The 15,325-nt window shown below is 43.5% G+C and overlaps 1 protein-coding gene across 23 annotated transcripts in view; it reads left to right on the top strand.

Moving 5' to 3' along the window:
* ADGRL3 (adhesion G protein-coupled receptor L3) overlaps positions 1-15,325 on the top strand; it is a 492,473-nt gene that overhangs the window by 456,028 nt on the left and 21,120 nt on the right. For 22 of the 23 annotated variants that reach the window (XM_069012991.1, XM_069012990.1, XM_069012994.1 and 19 more), the window contains 3 exons: positions 68-236; positions 3,005-3,130; positions 5,752-5,848. In XM_069012991.1, the coding sequence (XP_068869092.1) occupies positions 68-236; positions 3,005-3,130; positions 5,752-5,848 (392 nt within the window). Of the gene's footprint in view, positions 1-67; positions 237-3,004; positions 3,131-5,751; positions 5,849-6,148; positions 7,077-15,325 lie in introns of those variants that run through there. The other variant, XM_069013012.1, reaches the window with a different exon arrangement.

The raw sequence follows: 15,325 nt of genomic DNA on the forward strand, positions 1-15,325 counted from the left end.
CATGCCTTCTTTTGTGTAGGTGAAAAACCAATCCCATTCTTTTTTGTTTGTTTGTTTCTCCTAACAGGTCCTGGGTTATAGGTGCAATAGCCCTACTCTGCCTATTAGGACTGACCTGGGCATTCGGACTCATGTATATTAATGAAAGCACAGTCATCATGGCGTATCTCTTCACCATATTCAATTCTCTGCAGGGAATGTTTATATTCATTTTCCATTGTGTCCTCCAGAAAAAGGTAAGACGGATGGTTCCCAGCAGCAAGAGAGGTGGTAACGAGGTGTTTTGTTGCCTAACAACCACAGCGTAGCATTGTCTGTGTGCCCTGAATTTGTATCACACATATTATCTCTGTGCACCTAATAAGGGCGGTATTTAGACTGGAAACAGCAAGATGCTGGGAAATGAGGTTCTAACAAGGATATGTGGCAGTGGCATTTCAGGAGCCAGGGCCCTGGCAACAGATGTGTCAGAGGCAAGGGAAAAGGCAGCTGTCAGTTTGCGGGGCTCGGTAACAGGGCTTTGCCTGCTGTCAGCCAGATTCTCCTTCCCTGTATGCCAGTGTGAGAGGGGAGAGAATCCACAAGCATCCAGAAAGTGCTCATGTGGCTCAGTGCTCACAGCAAAACAGAGCTTTACATCCTCATTTGCAGTCCCTGCAGGAAATCACCCCTTTCCGTGGCAGCATATGTGGGTTGATGGGATGTAATAGGGGCTGCTTCCCCTGCTTTTTTTGAGGACTGAAGGACCTGCGCTCTGCAGCAGTTCATTAGCCTTTGTATTGCTTGGGTCTGATATGGTGTTTTGGAAATCTTCCTCAAAGCAAGCACAGCAAGTGCTTCTTGGTGGAAATTGAAGTATGCCCCAATTAACATTTGCGAGATAACAGTGGAGTAACTTAGATAAACTCTAGGGGGAAAAAAAACCCAACAGAATAAAAGCTCTGTGTTTATGTAGATCAAATTTACCTCTGACAATCAGTAGTAAGTATTTTTAAGAACCTTTTTGTTCTCTACTTAAATTCAGTATTTCGGAGCTCTCCAATTATGTGCATGTCTGCTGATAATTTGCTATGTACATCTTAGTTTCAAAGGGCAGTTTACTGAACCAATATAAACATAGGGAAGAGTTTATGTGGATACACTGTCCCGGTTTCTCAGGGTAATAACCGGTATCTTTTGGCAAAATGGCTTATTGAGGAAGGTCAGGTCCGTGTTGAGATCTGTCCTCCCTCTGAGAGCCATGGGCTTGTTCCTCTGTTACTCACATTTTCCTGTTCAGGGAAGGGAGATTTGGCCCATGAAAACATAATCAAAATTCATCATAATAAGTGAGCTCTGCAACAGATGCCTCTGGAAGGATCTGCAGAGCTGTGTGCAAATTTCATTCTTGGAACCAAAGGAAGACTTTTGGGGTTAAGAGTTTTGTCCTTGTCATTGCATCTCACATTTGTCCATCTTAAGAAGCTTAAAAGCTTTATCGAGATGCAATTTCCTGCTGATGGTCCCAAACCTTTCAGCCAGAGTTTTTCCAGGCAAGATGATAGTAAGAGTGTAGGAAGCATCACCATTGCTTATTAAACCTGCAGATGCCTCTCTGATGAGGAGTTTGAATTTCTGCACCATTCTCACTGGTACTTTCTCTCACCTCCAATGCACCCCGCAAAGGGTCAGTCCCTTAACCCAGCATCCCTGCACAGCTCTGCAGCCTCCTTGGCTTGTGGGGTTCTCAGTCAGCATGACAGAACCATTCTCTTTTCTGCCAATTTACACCCTTAAACCATCACTGATAGCTGTGGAATTGTTCCTGATTTACGGCTGCACAGAGGGAAGGAGAATGCAACTGGTACCTTGCTGTGGGGTGGATGCACCTCTCTGACCTAAGAGCTGAGGGAGGTATTATTTAAGAGGAGAAAAAAAATCCTTTCCTTTCCTATCTATCATGGCCTAGAAAATCAGCAAAACGCTGCAGAGAGGCAAGCAGTGGGTGGCTAATTAAAGCAATTGAATTATTTTCTCTCAGCAAAGGATTGATTAGGCACTCGAGCATATTGGGCACTTGTGGTATGTGTTTGTCTCAAGCGCTTAAGGAAGAGCCTAATGAAAAAGCTGTAATTTGCTATTTAAACAGTTGTTTCACAGAGTTGTGAAATGCTCATAGAGAGTTTGGCAAAATGTTACAGCTATCCGTGTGCTTCAAGGAATTTCAACTGGTGTTTTGGACATGCATGGTGGTTTTGGGGCTTTTTTGTGTCAGTGGATAACATGACCCTCTTTTGGCTCTTTAGTAGAGTCTGCTCACCTTCAGCCCTGTCCCATCTGGTTTCTGGGTGTTGCTGCCCACAAAAAGCCACACCTGAAGCTTGGTGGAAGGTTAGATCCTGTCCTGGCACAAGTCAGCATAGTTGCCCTGAAGCAAAGGAGGTGGCATGGATTTGACTGCAATGCCCATTTAAAACATGACTGGCTTGCTGTGGAAAAGCAGGCTCCAGCCATCCCTGAGCATCGGGAATATAATCTCTAATGCTGCTGGTTCTACAGTTTCCTCAAACTTCAATTTGACTGCAAGAAACATTTTTTTTAATAAAAAAATCAATAGCTTTCATATGTTTCTCTTGGAATTCTTTTTTCTTAGTCCCCTGCCAGAAGCAATAACTTTTAGTACCTTGATGAGCCAATATGCTAGTTTATATCAAATCTACAGCGATATTAATTTTCAGTCATAAATAGTGTACCTGCACTTTCTCCCATGCTCCTTTGATGTGCCTCAGAGGATGCTGTAACCGGCTGGTGTCAACGAGCAGCTCTGCTGCAGGGGAGCAGTCTCTTGTGACATCCCAAACCATGAGCTCAGCTGCAAGGGGTACTAGACTTCTTTCGCACACACTGCAGCAGATTTTGTTTTAACAAAACACTGAGGAAAAATCAGGGGCTGTGTTGAAAATCAGAAGGCAGTGGGTTGGAGGAGGAGCTGCCTGCTAACCACCACCACTCTTTCCTTGGCTAGGTACGTAAGGAGTATGGAAAATGCCTGCGCACACATTGCTGTAGTGGGAAAAGTACGGAGAGTTCTATTGGCTCAGGAAAAACCTCGGGGTCAAGGACACCTGGAAGATATTCCACAGGCTCACAGGTAAGCCACTCTTCTTGTCTGTGTCCCAATGCCATGCCAAGACCCTTCTCAGCTATTCTGGGAGGAAAACTCCTCTTGGAACCAAAGGAGCTACCTTAGGCCTCTCCCCAGTACACGTGCAGAGATTTCCCTCACTTCCAGACCTGAACTCAACACAGTGGCTTCCCTTGACATGTGATGGCAATTAATACCTCTCCAAGAGCCTTCTAAATAGTTCTGTTGGGAATAAAATGCCCAAACTTGCCTTCCAGAGGCAGGGGGGTGGTCATCACCTGAGGTGTCCTGCCTGCTCTCCATGGGAAGCAGGAGGTGGGAGCATTTTGTCAGTTATGCTACATTCCAGTACATCCTTTAATCATGAGATGAAGGTTGTCAGTTTTAACTATTAACATGTACAGGAATGATGCTATCAGCTCCAAGTTTTTTCTTGTAAAAAAAATTAAAGGCTACAAGTGTCTTGTAATAGCCTTCCCAGTAAAAGCTTGCTTTGTTTGGTCTGTTCCATGCCTCACACAATTTGCCTTAGCTTATAAACCTCTTAGGAGAAGCCATTGGGGTCAGACTATCTTACAAAGCTACTAGTTTTGTTACCTTTGGTCACCTGAAAATTCAGATTTTGTGTAGTTTGTGCACTTAGCAGTTTTGAAGCTAACTTGTATGTAGAGATGCAGATTTATGGACGAAGAGTTCATATAAAATGAAGAAGCTTATTTCTTACTCAATAGAAACCAAACACAAATTTATTCAGCATTAGTAATGGAAGTAATTATACATGACAGTTCTACTATTAAATTATAAAAGACATGCAGCGAGTAACAGCTTATAACTTTCCAGGAAAACCTAATTTGCAATTTATGTCTTGGAGCAAATCATTATTTATTTGCAGTGGTTTTCCAAGATGTCATCCAAAAGCTCCATTTTGGCGTTTTCATAGGTTTGGTAGCTCTGCAGAGCAAATAAAAGCAACAGAATATAGAACCTCGCTCCAGTAGGCGATCAAATCTCAGTAATGTCCAAAACTCACAATATTCAGCAACATTTAGGTGGCTGATTGGAAAGCCTCTGGTGTTACATAACTTAGCTGCTGTGCTGGTGCCCTCCTCTCCAGAAAGAGCTGACTTTATTGGTCCATCCCTCTTGCCAGTCCCAGCACAAGGGAACAATCCCTTTTGAGGGTGAACTGAGTCTTCTGGCATCAGTCCCCTTGTGGCAGGTGAGGTTTGAGGCACCAAGGAAGATTACTTTGCCTGCAGAAGCATGTCCTTGGAAGGATGAAAGTTCCGGAGACCCAATGTAGTAGCCAAGAGAAACCTCACAGAGGTGATGGGGAATAGATGGAGATCAGTCTGAGTTGTTGAAAACATCTGGCTCCTAACTCTTAAGTAGAGAAGATGATGAGGAAGAAAGCTTGTAAGATCCCTTTATTCTCTGAGAAGCACATAGACAGCAGAATAATTAATTTACAGTGGATCATATCAGAGAAATACAATAAACTAAATGTCTGGGTGAAAAATAATTACTGTTAAAGGGCATGGGCCTCATGTCACATGGTACTGCCATTTATAGAGGGCTAATGCATGATTAGGGGATGCTGTTTTCCATGGTTAATGAGTAATCTAGGACTTTTCATCTGGGACCACATGATTAAGTTTCAGTAGGTCTCACATGGCTAAAATCCCACTATGTAAACCAGTGGATTTTTGGTACTTAGGAAAAACACGGTCTGTCACAGTGGGAAACGCTTCCCAGTCCCCCCGACCACCTAGAACCACTTTCACACAGCCAAGGAAAACATCCATCAGAGTCTCAGACGTGAGGTGAGGGAGAGTTTTCCTGGGACACCTGGGTTCTCCAGTCATTTTCATGCACAGATAGTGGTGGAACTGCTCACAAGATGCATTTTGGCTGATATTTTGATATTTTGCAAGGTCTAGTTAGGGAGGAGTGACACAGTGATGTAAATGCCACAGAGGCAGATACTTCAGCATATTTGAGGAACAAACAGAAGGCCAACATATTCAGGACACTTTTGCCAGTAGCAGAAGCTATACCACAGATGGCAAAACCATCACAGATTTTTCAGTATGGGAACAGAAGTCATTCATTTGTGAGGAATTTTTTGTTCCCCCCCCCCCCAAATCCCCAAGATGGAAAATAGCTATAGAAAACTTCTGTTCGTTCAGGGACACCAAGATACAAATCAAGTCTTCTGTTACACTTCCCAAAAAATAAGAAACAAGTTGTCTGAGTGCTGGAAGCACATGTGCTTCTGTATGTGAGTTATTTTTCCATTATTTGGTGCTGTATTGTCAAACCTGTGACTGGCACAGGGTCTGGGTTTTCTCTCATGCACGATTTTAGTTATTTATTTTTTAATTAAGACGTAAGCGATTCAATTATACACTTTTTCACGCTAGGCATTTGCGTTACGCAGTTAGTCTGGCAGGGTCTGGCATGCACGAGGCAGGTTACACCAAAACAGCAACTGCTTGCTTACAGCTGGCTAGAAACAAGTCTCATCCTGAGCTAGACATGCAAGTAGCCATCTTTAGTGAGGCAGAAAGAAACCTCTCTACAGCTGCTAAAGATTCATTGCCTGCTGTGCTTCAATCCCTCTTCAGAGCCGGATTCGTAGGATGTGGAATGACACAGTTCGAAAGCAGTCCGAGTCTTCCTTTATTACTGGAGATATAAACAGTTCAGCTTCACTCAACAGAGGTAATTATAAACTATTTTTCATATCTCTAACTCTTCTGATGGCTTTAAGGAGTCTGAAATGTGTTACCTCTTTCCCCCCTGCCTTTTCCTCCTCATCTCGAACGTCACTGGACCCTATTCTACCACACAAGAAATGTTACAGTGATAAATGGGAGGAGGTTTTACGGTGGTTGTTGCCTTCTTTTTCTTTTCTTTCTTTATTTCTACATGTGCATTTTCAAGAATTGTCATTTCTGGAAGGAAGTTATAAAAAGTGAAAGAGAGAAATGAAATTAAGTTGAAATCTCCCCTTTCCCTCAGAAAACTGCTAGTGCCAGAAGCTGCTGACGTGTCAGGCCTCGTTGCTGACAGTGAAAATGGGCCATTACAGCACTGTACAGCCTGTGTTAAGCATCACAGGAGTCCTGATTGTCCTGCATATGTAGCAATACTGTCATCTTTACAGAAGCAAAAGTGAACAGCAGAACATAGACGTAAGGAAAAACTGTGCTTGGAACAAAATTGTCTGTGTTGGTGTTAATATACCTAGTTTGAAGAACTGACTGATGTGAACTTTATAGACATCTGCGGAGGAAAGGCTATCAGAAATGTATATGCCAAACAAAATGTGGTGTCTGGCACAAGAGGAAATATGAACAGCTTTTTTAAACCAAGTGTTTTTCAGGGAGTTGCAGGAAAGCGATGGTAATGGAATACCAGAAAAAGAGCCTCAGAGGTTGCTTCCTTTCTCTTCCAGTACAGCTACTTTATGAATTAACCTTGAGCAACAGATGCCAGACTCGGTTTTGTGTTATCTGTCCAGTTGATGCTGGAATTAAGAGGGATTAGAATTGGGATTACTGGGCCCAGCTGTTCTCTCATGATGATGAAAATCAAACGTATTTCCAGACCTGATGGTTGCTCTGCAAAGCTCAACTGAGAATTGAGTTGGGACTTTGGTTCCTATTCAGTCTTTATTCTCTCAGAATTCCCACTGATTTTTGGGTGAGTTTTGCCTGAGGATAGGCTTGAGGGATTTTGACTGTGCTGTTAGTAAAATATTGACTGCTGAGTGCCAGGGGAACTAGGGGTATATAATTCTGTTCTCTGAACATTATACACACTGCCCAAATCAGTGCAAAGGGGAAGGCAGTGTAGTTAACATGGAGCTGCACTCACTGGTCTTTTTTGTGCCAGGATGTTTTCCCTTTGCAGTGAAGATTCATTAATAAAGTTCACTATAAGATTCCATTGCTGCAAATGCCTGATTTATCCACATACATTGCCCTCACATCTCTCTCTGTCTCTGCATTAAAAACTGCAGAGCAGCAGCCAGGCTTCTCTGGGTCTAATATAGGGGGGGAATTGGTTGTCACACAAAGGTTCCAGCAAGAGCCACTGTTTCCCTCAGCCATCCACTGCTCCATCTCAGTGGCAAACCAAAATGTGTTATGCATGAAATGTTTGCTCCTTTAGTTAGCACAGAAGTTGAACTTGCTCTCTGATGCAGCTGAGGCTACCAAGGGATGTGTTTTGGCAAAGAGGATCTTCTGGGCTTGTCAGCAAAAGAAAGGTATCTCTCCTTTTTCGGTTGTACATTCTTTTCTGTGCAAAGAGGGAAGTATGACTGCCAGTTGGGACACATGAAGAGGTTTCAAGTGGACAGTCTTCATCCTAGTGTGGTGAGAGCCTGTTACTAGATGTGCCTGTTATTTAAAGGTCAGTTGGGAAATGAACTGCCAGGGGAAGCATCTTCAAAGCACATTTCATCCAGCCATTTTCCTTGTGTAACATGGGATGAGATGAATCATCTGAAGGGCCTGAATCTCTCTACTGACTACAGAAGCAGCCTGATAAGTGGAAGGGAAGCCCTTTAGGTGGGACACTGAAGTGACTTGAGTAAGTTTTACAATTATACGGAGTCACCCTCCCTCTTTTTAACACAGGCAGGCACAGTATTTTTTGTTGTTGGGTTTTGGTTTGTTTTTCTGGTAAACAGAAGTATTTGCAAAGTGGAGGTTAAAAACATTTCTATGGGAGATAGCATCTCCAAAGCTATCAGTTCCATATGGTCAGTTCTATATGGAAATACACCTGACATCTACAGTAATCCCAGCTGCACAAGGCTCCAGTATTTCTCCTTTATCCTGTTTATTTCAGCTGAAAAGCAACATTTGTGGTCTTAGGGCTCTCCACAGAGCAAACTCTCCAGAGAGCTGCAGCCTGAACAGAGCAGTGGGGCAATGTGTTTTTCACAGTTCTTGTCTTACTCTTAATATTTAAATGTATATCCAAAGGAGCTGTTTCATTAATGTTTCATTTACAAGTGTGCTATTAAGGCTCAGAGGATTCAAGTGTAAGCCTTGAACAGGTCAGTACATACTTTCCCTGACTGAGGATGATACAACAGGCTCCCGTTCCTGTTCAAAACTCCCATTCCAGCCTTCCCAGCCTAGATACCTTTTGCACAAAATTATCTGTATTATCCCAGGTTAAACATTCTGTGTGTGCTGGCATGTTACCCAGAGCCTTCAGAGAGCAATCTGTGTTCTAAAACAGGAAGAAAGTGATCCTTTGTCCCCAGAATTGTCCTAGCATCCAGGTCCTGGAGCTTAACTCCTCTCCTTGTCCAGCACTGACTTGGGCCAGCACTGAGTTTTCGTGTTTTCTGCTGGGGGAGCAGAAAGCAGTGAGACATCCTCCAAGTGGGGTACTATCTCATTCAAACCTGTTTTTTCCCTGATATCATTAACCATATTCACAGCCTCCTGCCATATGATGACATTCCAGGCAAGACTGCTCTAGCTATCCATATTTCCTGTATGATGACCAGCATTTCTGTATGACATCTCACTTCTTCTTCCATCATGAACCACCTGGGCATCAATCTGGAATAAGGTGTTTGTGTTAGTGCATCCCTCTTTTAGACATACAGCTATGTCTTTTTCTGATTTAGCAGATAACACACTGCTTATGGCTCTTTTCAGCCTCATATTCTCTTTTATCTACTATTTCTCCCTCCCCCTGCCAAAGTAATTGACCATAATGTTACTTTTCTTATTCTCATTTATCACACCAAGAATTTCAGGTATAACCCCAAACTTGCCTGATATAATGTGTTCTGTAGTGAGAACTTTACAAACTCTATCATAAGGCATACAAAACTATTTCAGATATTTCCTGAAGCAGCATCTAATTATTGATTAATAAAAAGTATGTCTGGTTTTGTTTCCCCTTGCTGCTTATTATGACTTAGTAGTGATGTGGATTCAGGGTTGTTACACCACTGAAATCAGGAGGAAGGGAAGAGAAACTGACTGTGGATTTGCTTTTTTAGTCAAATGAAGAGCATTCCTGTCCCTCCCATGGTTATGGTCTCAGCCTGAGGGTCCGGGGGGATTCCTGCTCCTTGCACTCCCACTGCAACTTCATCCAATTTTTCACATCCTGGGTCTGGCTGCATACTTCTGCCATCTATTTCACATCCAACCTGGGCTCTACATTTTTTTTCCTAGTGCTGAAAACTTCAGAGGTGTAAAAGCTGAGCCAAGCTGATTACCTCATAAGTAGGAAAAAGAGGTTTCCCTTTGCCAGCAGGGTGTTTGGTGTGTGATCTTAATGCAGGCACTTGGATACAGTGCTGAAAAAGTAGTACAAAAGGGATGCATGTAGGATGGGACCAACTGCTGAAGCTTAGTACTTTGAAGGCTGAAAAGTGGAATGTATGAAGGAAAAGCAACCGAGTTTGCCTGAGCTTTGGGTACATCCAGTTGGCCACCTCAGGATTGTGAGGGATGGGTCTGTTTGCACTTTTGGAGTGTTCATGTCAAAAAGCTCTGGGATAGCTCAGCCAGCCTTGCAAACAAGCAGTCATAGCACGAAACAGCAATGTGACACCAGCCTATTTTTATCCATGTCTTAGGTGAGAGGCAATACAGTAATTACTGTCTCTCTCTAGATGTGAGACAAGTGGGAGAGAAAAAAAATCATCATGAACTATAAAGTACTTTGTTACCCTTCAGATTTTCAGGCTGGGGGGAGGGAGGTGGTGGTATTATGCGTGTGATTTTTTTTTTTCAGAGGAAAAGTGGGAGTTATCGGTTAAAGAAAGGACTGTTCCTTGTTTTGGTGAGGCTTGAGAGCAGCAGAGACAAAGGACTTCGTCACTGGTACAAGGCAGTGCTTTGTTATAGAAGAATGCTTGTATGGAGTTGTGTGTATCAATTCAAGTTAGCACACAGTAGTTCTTCCCTCTGCAGAGAAATAAAGGGGCTAGGGGTAAAGCCACCAGATTTCACAGAGAGTAGAAAGTGCTCCAGAAGTCTATTGTGTTGGGTCACGTCCTGTTCTCCTGCTGTAAGGCTCTGAGTCTTGGCTTACAAACTAGACAGCAAGTTAAATAGTTAATCCCAATAGCAGTCCTGCTATAAAAACAGGAGTATGTGCACCTCTTGTCATCTGGCTGTATGCATATATGCTTTATGTCCACCCACCCCCAAAGCACTGCTCACCATCCCCACCACCCTCATGTGTGGAGGTCTCCTGGAGGGACATCTTGGTGGTTTGCATTGCTGCTCCACTTGTCTGAAAGAAAAGAAACAGCAGGGAGCTGCAAGGGCAGAGCTGTTTCATGAGAGAGAACATCTGGGAGATGAGGGGGAGTCAAGCACAATCCAAACCCTCACTGATGGTTCATTGTGCCACAGGGGCTGAAGCCAGGAGGCAGAGCCCTGGACAAGGTGAGGGTATGAACCTGGTGCAGGGTCCAGCCCAGACCACCAGGAGATACTGGCAGAGACAGGGCTGGAAACTGAGCTACAGCCCAGGTCCAAGATCCAGCCAGGAGACAGACACAAGGCTAGGACTGCATGCACAGGGCCAAGCAGGGCTGTGGGTCCCTGGTGGGTCTCACTGAGATCACAAAGGGTTATGGGGGTCATAAGGGCCTCAAAAGTTGTTGCAGATTGGAGCTCAGGACCCCTGGCAGCTCTTGCTGGAGGATGGTAAGTCTTAAATACAAATTCATCCATGTGGTCTTAAGGGTCCATTCATGTGGTAGCAGGCCCTTGCCAGCAAACCCTATCAGAGTCATCACAAAGCCCTCAGATCCCCAGTGTTGGCACAACAGATATTATCCCTGACTAGGAAAGCCGTGTTCATTCCCTGTTTGCTCCCATGCAAATGGGCTGAAATGGGAAATGGAAATGAGGGTATTGTTTGTCCCTGCCCCTGGCTTTTTCTTCCCAAATGCCTAAGTGCCATTGCATGTTTCCTCTTCTGGGTAGCGTTCCAGAATAAATACTTGATTTCCTTTTGCTTTGTTATTTCTCCCCTGCGTTTTTATATCAACCACAAAGACTTAATCTGAAACACACACAGGAAAAAGGGAAATTATTGCTACTGTTTTCAGAGGTAATCAGTTTAATGTCAAATTCATGTGGATTTCTTCATAATGAACAGAACAAATTGAGCTCAAATTCAAACAGTGGGAATCTGAGTCAGAGAGGAAAATTAAAATGAAGAACATTAATATCCTGATTTCTAACCCAACTGAGACCTGATTGTTTCCTAAATGAAATCTCCCGTCAAATTCCTTCCACCCACCCAAAAATATAATTAAGCTGTGATTTCCAGGCTGAAATCTTATCTGGACTGTGAACTCAGCAGGGACAACTGTGTGTGTTGCAGAATTATTTTCAGGTGGATATATTTTCCTGCATTTTTAGGAAGCAGTTATATAGAAAACACCAGCAGAAGGTTAAATTCTTCCTTTGGACTTCCTTTGGACTGTCACTCCAGAATACAGGAGGTATAGGTTAGCACTCAGGCAGTGCAATGAGTCAGGTTTGGGTCACTCTCCCCAGATCTGCCCTCTCTGCTGAGAGATGAGGGCTGCTGGATATGTCTGTGTTGCAAGATCAAGAAGTTTCAGTTTAGCTGTCTGCAGGGGTGGTGGGTGCCATGGTGTGGACATAACTGGGCAGTAGAGCAGTGAAAAGTGGTTAAAATTTGGTGTGGTAAAAAGCACAGGCAAGCAGGGGAGGAGGGGGAAAAAAAAGGGAGAAAAGAAAGGAGCAGAAATGGATTCCCCAGGGGTCTCAAACCCCTTCTCTGGTACGCTTCAAAATGCAATAGCTTCTCATTATAAGCCATTTGCCAATGCTGACCCTTTGCTGCCTAGATAAAGCAGAGAGAGGGTGGAAATTTGGACAGTGGAAGTGCTACTGTTGTCATTCATCAGCCTTTCTCAAGATGCTTGTTTGCTCCTTGATGGATTAATGTGACTGGCGTGACAGAGAGATTTCTGCTAAATTTATGTTGCATATAAAGCAAATAGCAAGCAGCCAAGCTCTGGCAGAGGTGGAAGTGCCTCTGCTCATCTTGATAGGATGTTCAGAAGACACCACCAAATGATCTATCACTGTCTGTCTAAACACTTACCTGCTCTAACACCTATGACTTTTCTTGTGGCTTAAAGACATTAGAGACTAAATACTTTCTCTGTTTGTTGTCTTTTTACAGTTGGCAGCAAACAATGCCCCAGTTTCTCCTGTTAAGTCAGTCTGCTTTCATGTCATGTCTTTCAGAGAGATCATTTTAGGGTGTGGGGACCTACGCATTTTGAATTAGTGAGTTGTGGCTCTATGAACATGCATGTTGGCAGCAGTGTTAATGGTCACTTTTTCCCCATTGTTTCTTGTTCCTGTTGTGTTTCTGGGGTAAGCAGGTTCAGTGCAGAGGACTCACAGGATGTCCAAGGTGCCCACAGTTGCTCTCCTTGTTCATGAATGCATCTGTAGATGCCTAGAGGGAGCTCAACAAAATATTTATGGATATAAAAATACACATTATTCTTGGTTTCTGAGCACTTAACAGCTCAAAGACAACTGGACTAAAGAAAAGTGTCTTCTGCAGACACTTTGGTCTTGTGAGTACCATCACTGGGCAGCTGGATATGTGGTGTAGAGCAAGAGGCGTGTCTGTTCAAATATGAACACACCCTGGAGATGCTTTAAAAGCTTTGAGCTCTGTTTTTAGTGATGCTCAGGGTTTGATGGATGTAAATGCAGAGGAATTATCAAAGCTGAACCTGGGATGGCCCTTGGCAGGGACAGCAGCTTCAGTGACCGTTCAGAGACCATCATCTGTCAACGTGCAGATCTCACTTCTTCATTGTCATTGCTTCAAATCTAAAACACAGCCCTTTCCCCCCAAACCTGTCCCTTTGTGCAGAGTGCTGAGAGGTGTCGGTGCCTAACATGTCTGTGCCGACCATTGCTGGGTTGGCAGGGACAAGGTGCTGCATGAACCTGAGGGATGCAGCAGTCCTTGCCCTTGAGCATCATCCTGCACACTGCAAAGCCCTCAGTCCTGGGAAATATATTCTTTGTTTCAAGGGGTGCATCAGTCCTGGAGCCTGGGGGCCTCTGGTTTAGCCACAAACAGAGACAGCAGTGCTAGTCTCTTCCCCCTCTGGAATATGATTAGAAGTTCAGTTTCTATTCTTTTTAAGTCCAGGATGCTACTTGAGAAGGGGAGTTTTGGAGGTGTTTTAAGTGTCCCCTAGCTGTTTGGTGGAAATGAAGGGGTAAGAAGAAGGGTAGAATCCCTTTTCTACTAATTCAGGGGGAGCCTGTGGGCTGTTTTCTAGCATCTCATCCAGCCACAGCTTCTCGAGTGCTGCAGCTCCTGCTCCTCACTGGGCAGATTGGTGCACAAGGGTGCTCACTTTCCCAGCACCCTGGGTGCTTGTATTAGTGCTCACAACTCCAGGGACAGCCTGCACAAAAAAAAAAAAAATAGCATAGTTAATTTATATCAGGACTTTAAAACTTCCATTTTACCCAGTGTAAGAGGCTGTTCCTTTACCTCCCCATCTTAACCACCACTGGCATTTTCCTAATGAAGCTCTTTGGTTTCATCCCCCGTGCCCTTCTGCTTCTTCTGTTCCCTGTGGTAATTCTTACAGACACACTTATCCTCTCCTGACCCCATGGATAGCCCTTCCTGAGGCCCATTGCCCAGATGGAGGGCGTATTTGGAGGAGTGGTCCACATGCCATTGCACCAGTTCAGTCACAAGGGATTGCTGTTTCTAAGCCAAAAATCTCTGCAACCCTGTTAAGCAACTGTTGGTTTGGCTAAATGTCAGCAAGTGGCCTCAAAATGACCCATCCTGATAATCACATATGAAGTAGAGAGAAATTCCAGGTAGGTGACAGCAGAGGAATATTTTCTCTTTGTAAGGGAAAGTCCTCAGCCTTTTGGACTAGCAAATTGCTTCTGGTGGTTTTTTGTCTTTTCCCACCCCTGTTTTTCAATCAGCTGTACATTTTATGCTAGAAAAATTATGATTTTCTGCATCAAGGATCAAAACTTAGGGAGTTTAACTCCTATTTCTGCCTATGTGCAAAATTAATCCCATTGTTGATATTCTCCCGGTTTATTTTGCCTCTCTGCTGCCTGGGACTGAGTTAGCTGAGATTTGTTGCAGTGATTTCAGTGAGTGACATGACATTCTTCCTTTGGGAGATATTATGAACTGGCTTTGATTTTAGGATTGACAGCCATATAATTGGAAGTTCAGTCATTAGGTGGATCAGCTTTAAAGAGGAAAAGTAAGGGCAAGGCAATTTCTGAAATCAGAGCAGGCTTTGGGGAGTATTAGATCTGGCAGAATACTGCTGCAGAGCAGTCTTAATATGATGACTGTGAAGGAGGAAGGAAGAAAGCACAGCTGCTTTTATAGATACCTATAAGCATTGTCCAATTTTCACCACAGGCAGGGCTCTCTGCACATCTTGGGTAAGGCCTCAGGTTTAGTGAGAAATAATAGTAAACAGGAATAATTGGGGATAATGCACGTTTGTATAGTTGAGATACAATGTGGTATAAACCCTTGGAAGGGGTCGTGGTGGTAAAAAGAAATGTCCCATCCTGTGACAATGTTTCTGCTCCAGGCAGTGAAAAAGTAATTAGTGAGTGAGCAAATATTTATAAATCAATGTGGACTAGCTGTGTGTTTTGAACATGGCCTGCAGATTATAATCCAGCAGAGGTTTGTCATCTGAAATCATTGCCGAAGGAAGAACATGAAAAAAAAAGGGGCAAAGAAATACTTTCACTCCCCCCTGTCTCTGCATAAAAACATGGGATGTTTCATTTGGCAGAAGATGGCCCAGAGCTTAACAACCTCATTTGCTGAAACTCCATTTCACTGCAGTCAGTATTAATAGCTTCACAATGAATAGATTAGATGCTGCAAGTGACAACAAACCTATTTGAGAGAAATTTAATAGGGAAGTTTACAGAAGTTTATTAACTGAATCCTGTTGGCTATTATAAAAACACAGCTCAATAAATCTAAATGTCAGAGCATTCGTTGGAAGGAACTCGGAAAAATACTGAAAATACCTGTTGTCCTCCAGCAAATATGTGTGCTTTTGCTTTTCATAATTGCATTTATTGTTGGAACAAACTGTGAACACATGGAAGACCA

The sequence above is a fragment of the Aphelocoma coerulescens genome, chromosome 4 (assembly GCF_041296385.1).
Source record: "Aphelocoma coerulescens isolate FSJ_1873_10779 chromosome 4, UR_Acoe_1.0, whole genome shotgun sequence".
Taxonomy (NCBI): domain Eukaryota; kingdom Metazoa; phylum Chordata; class Aves; order Passeriformes; family Corvidae; genus Aphelocoma; species Aphelocoma coerulescens.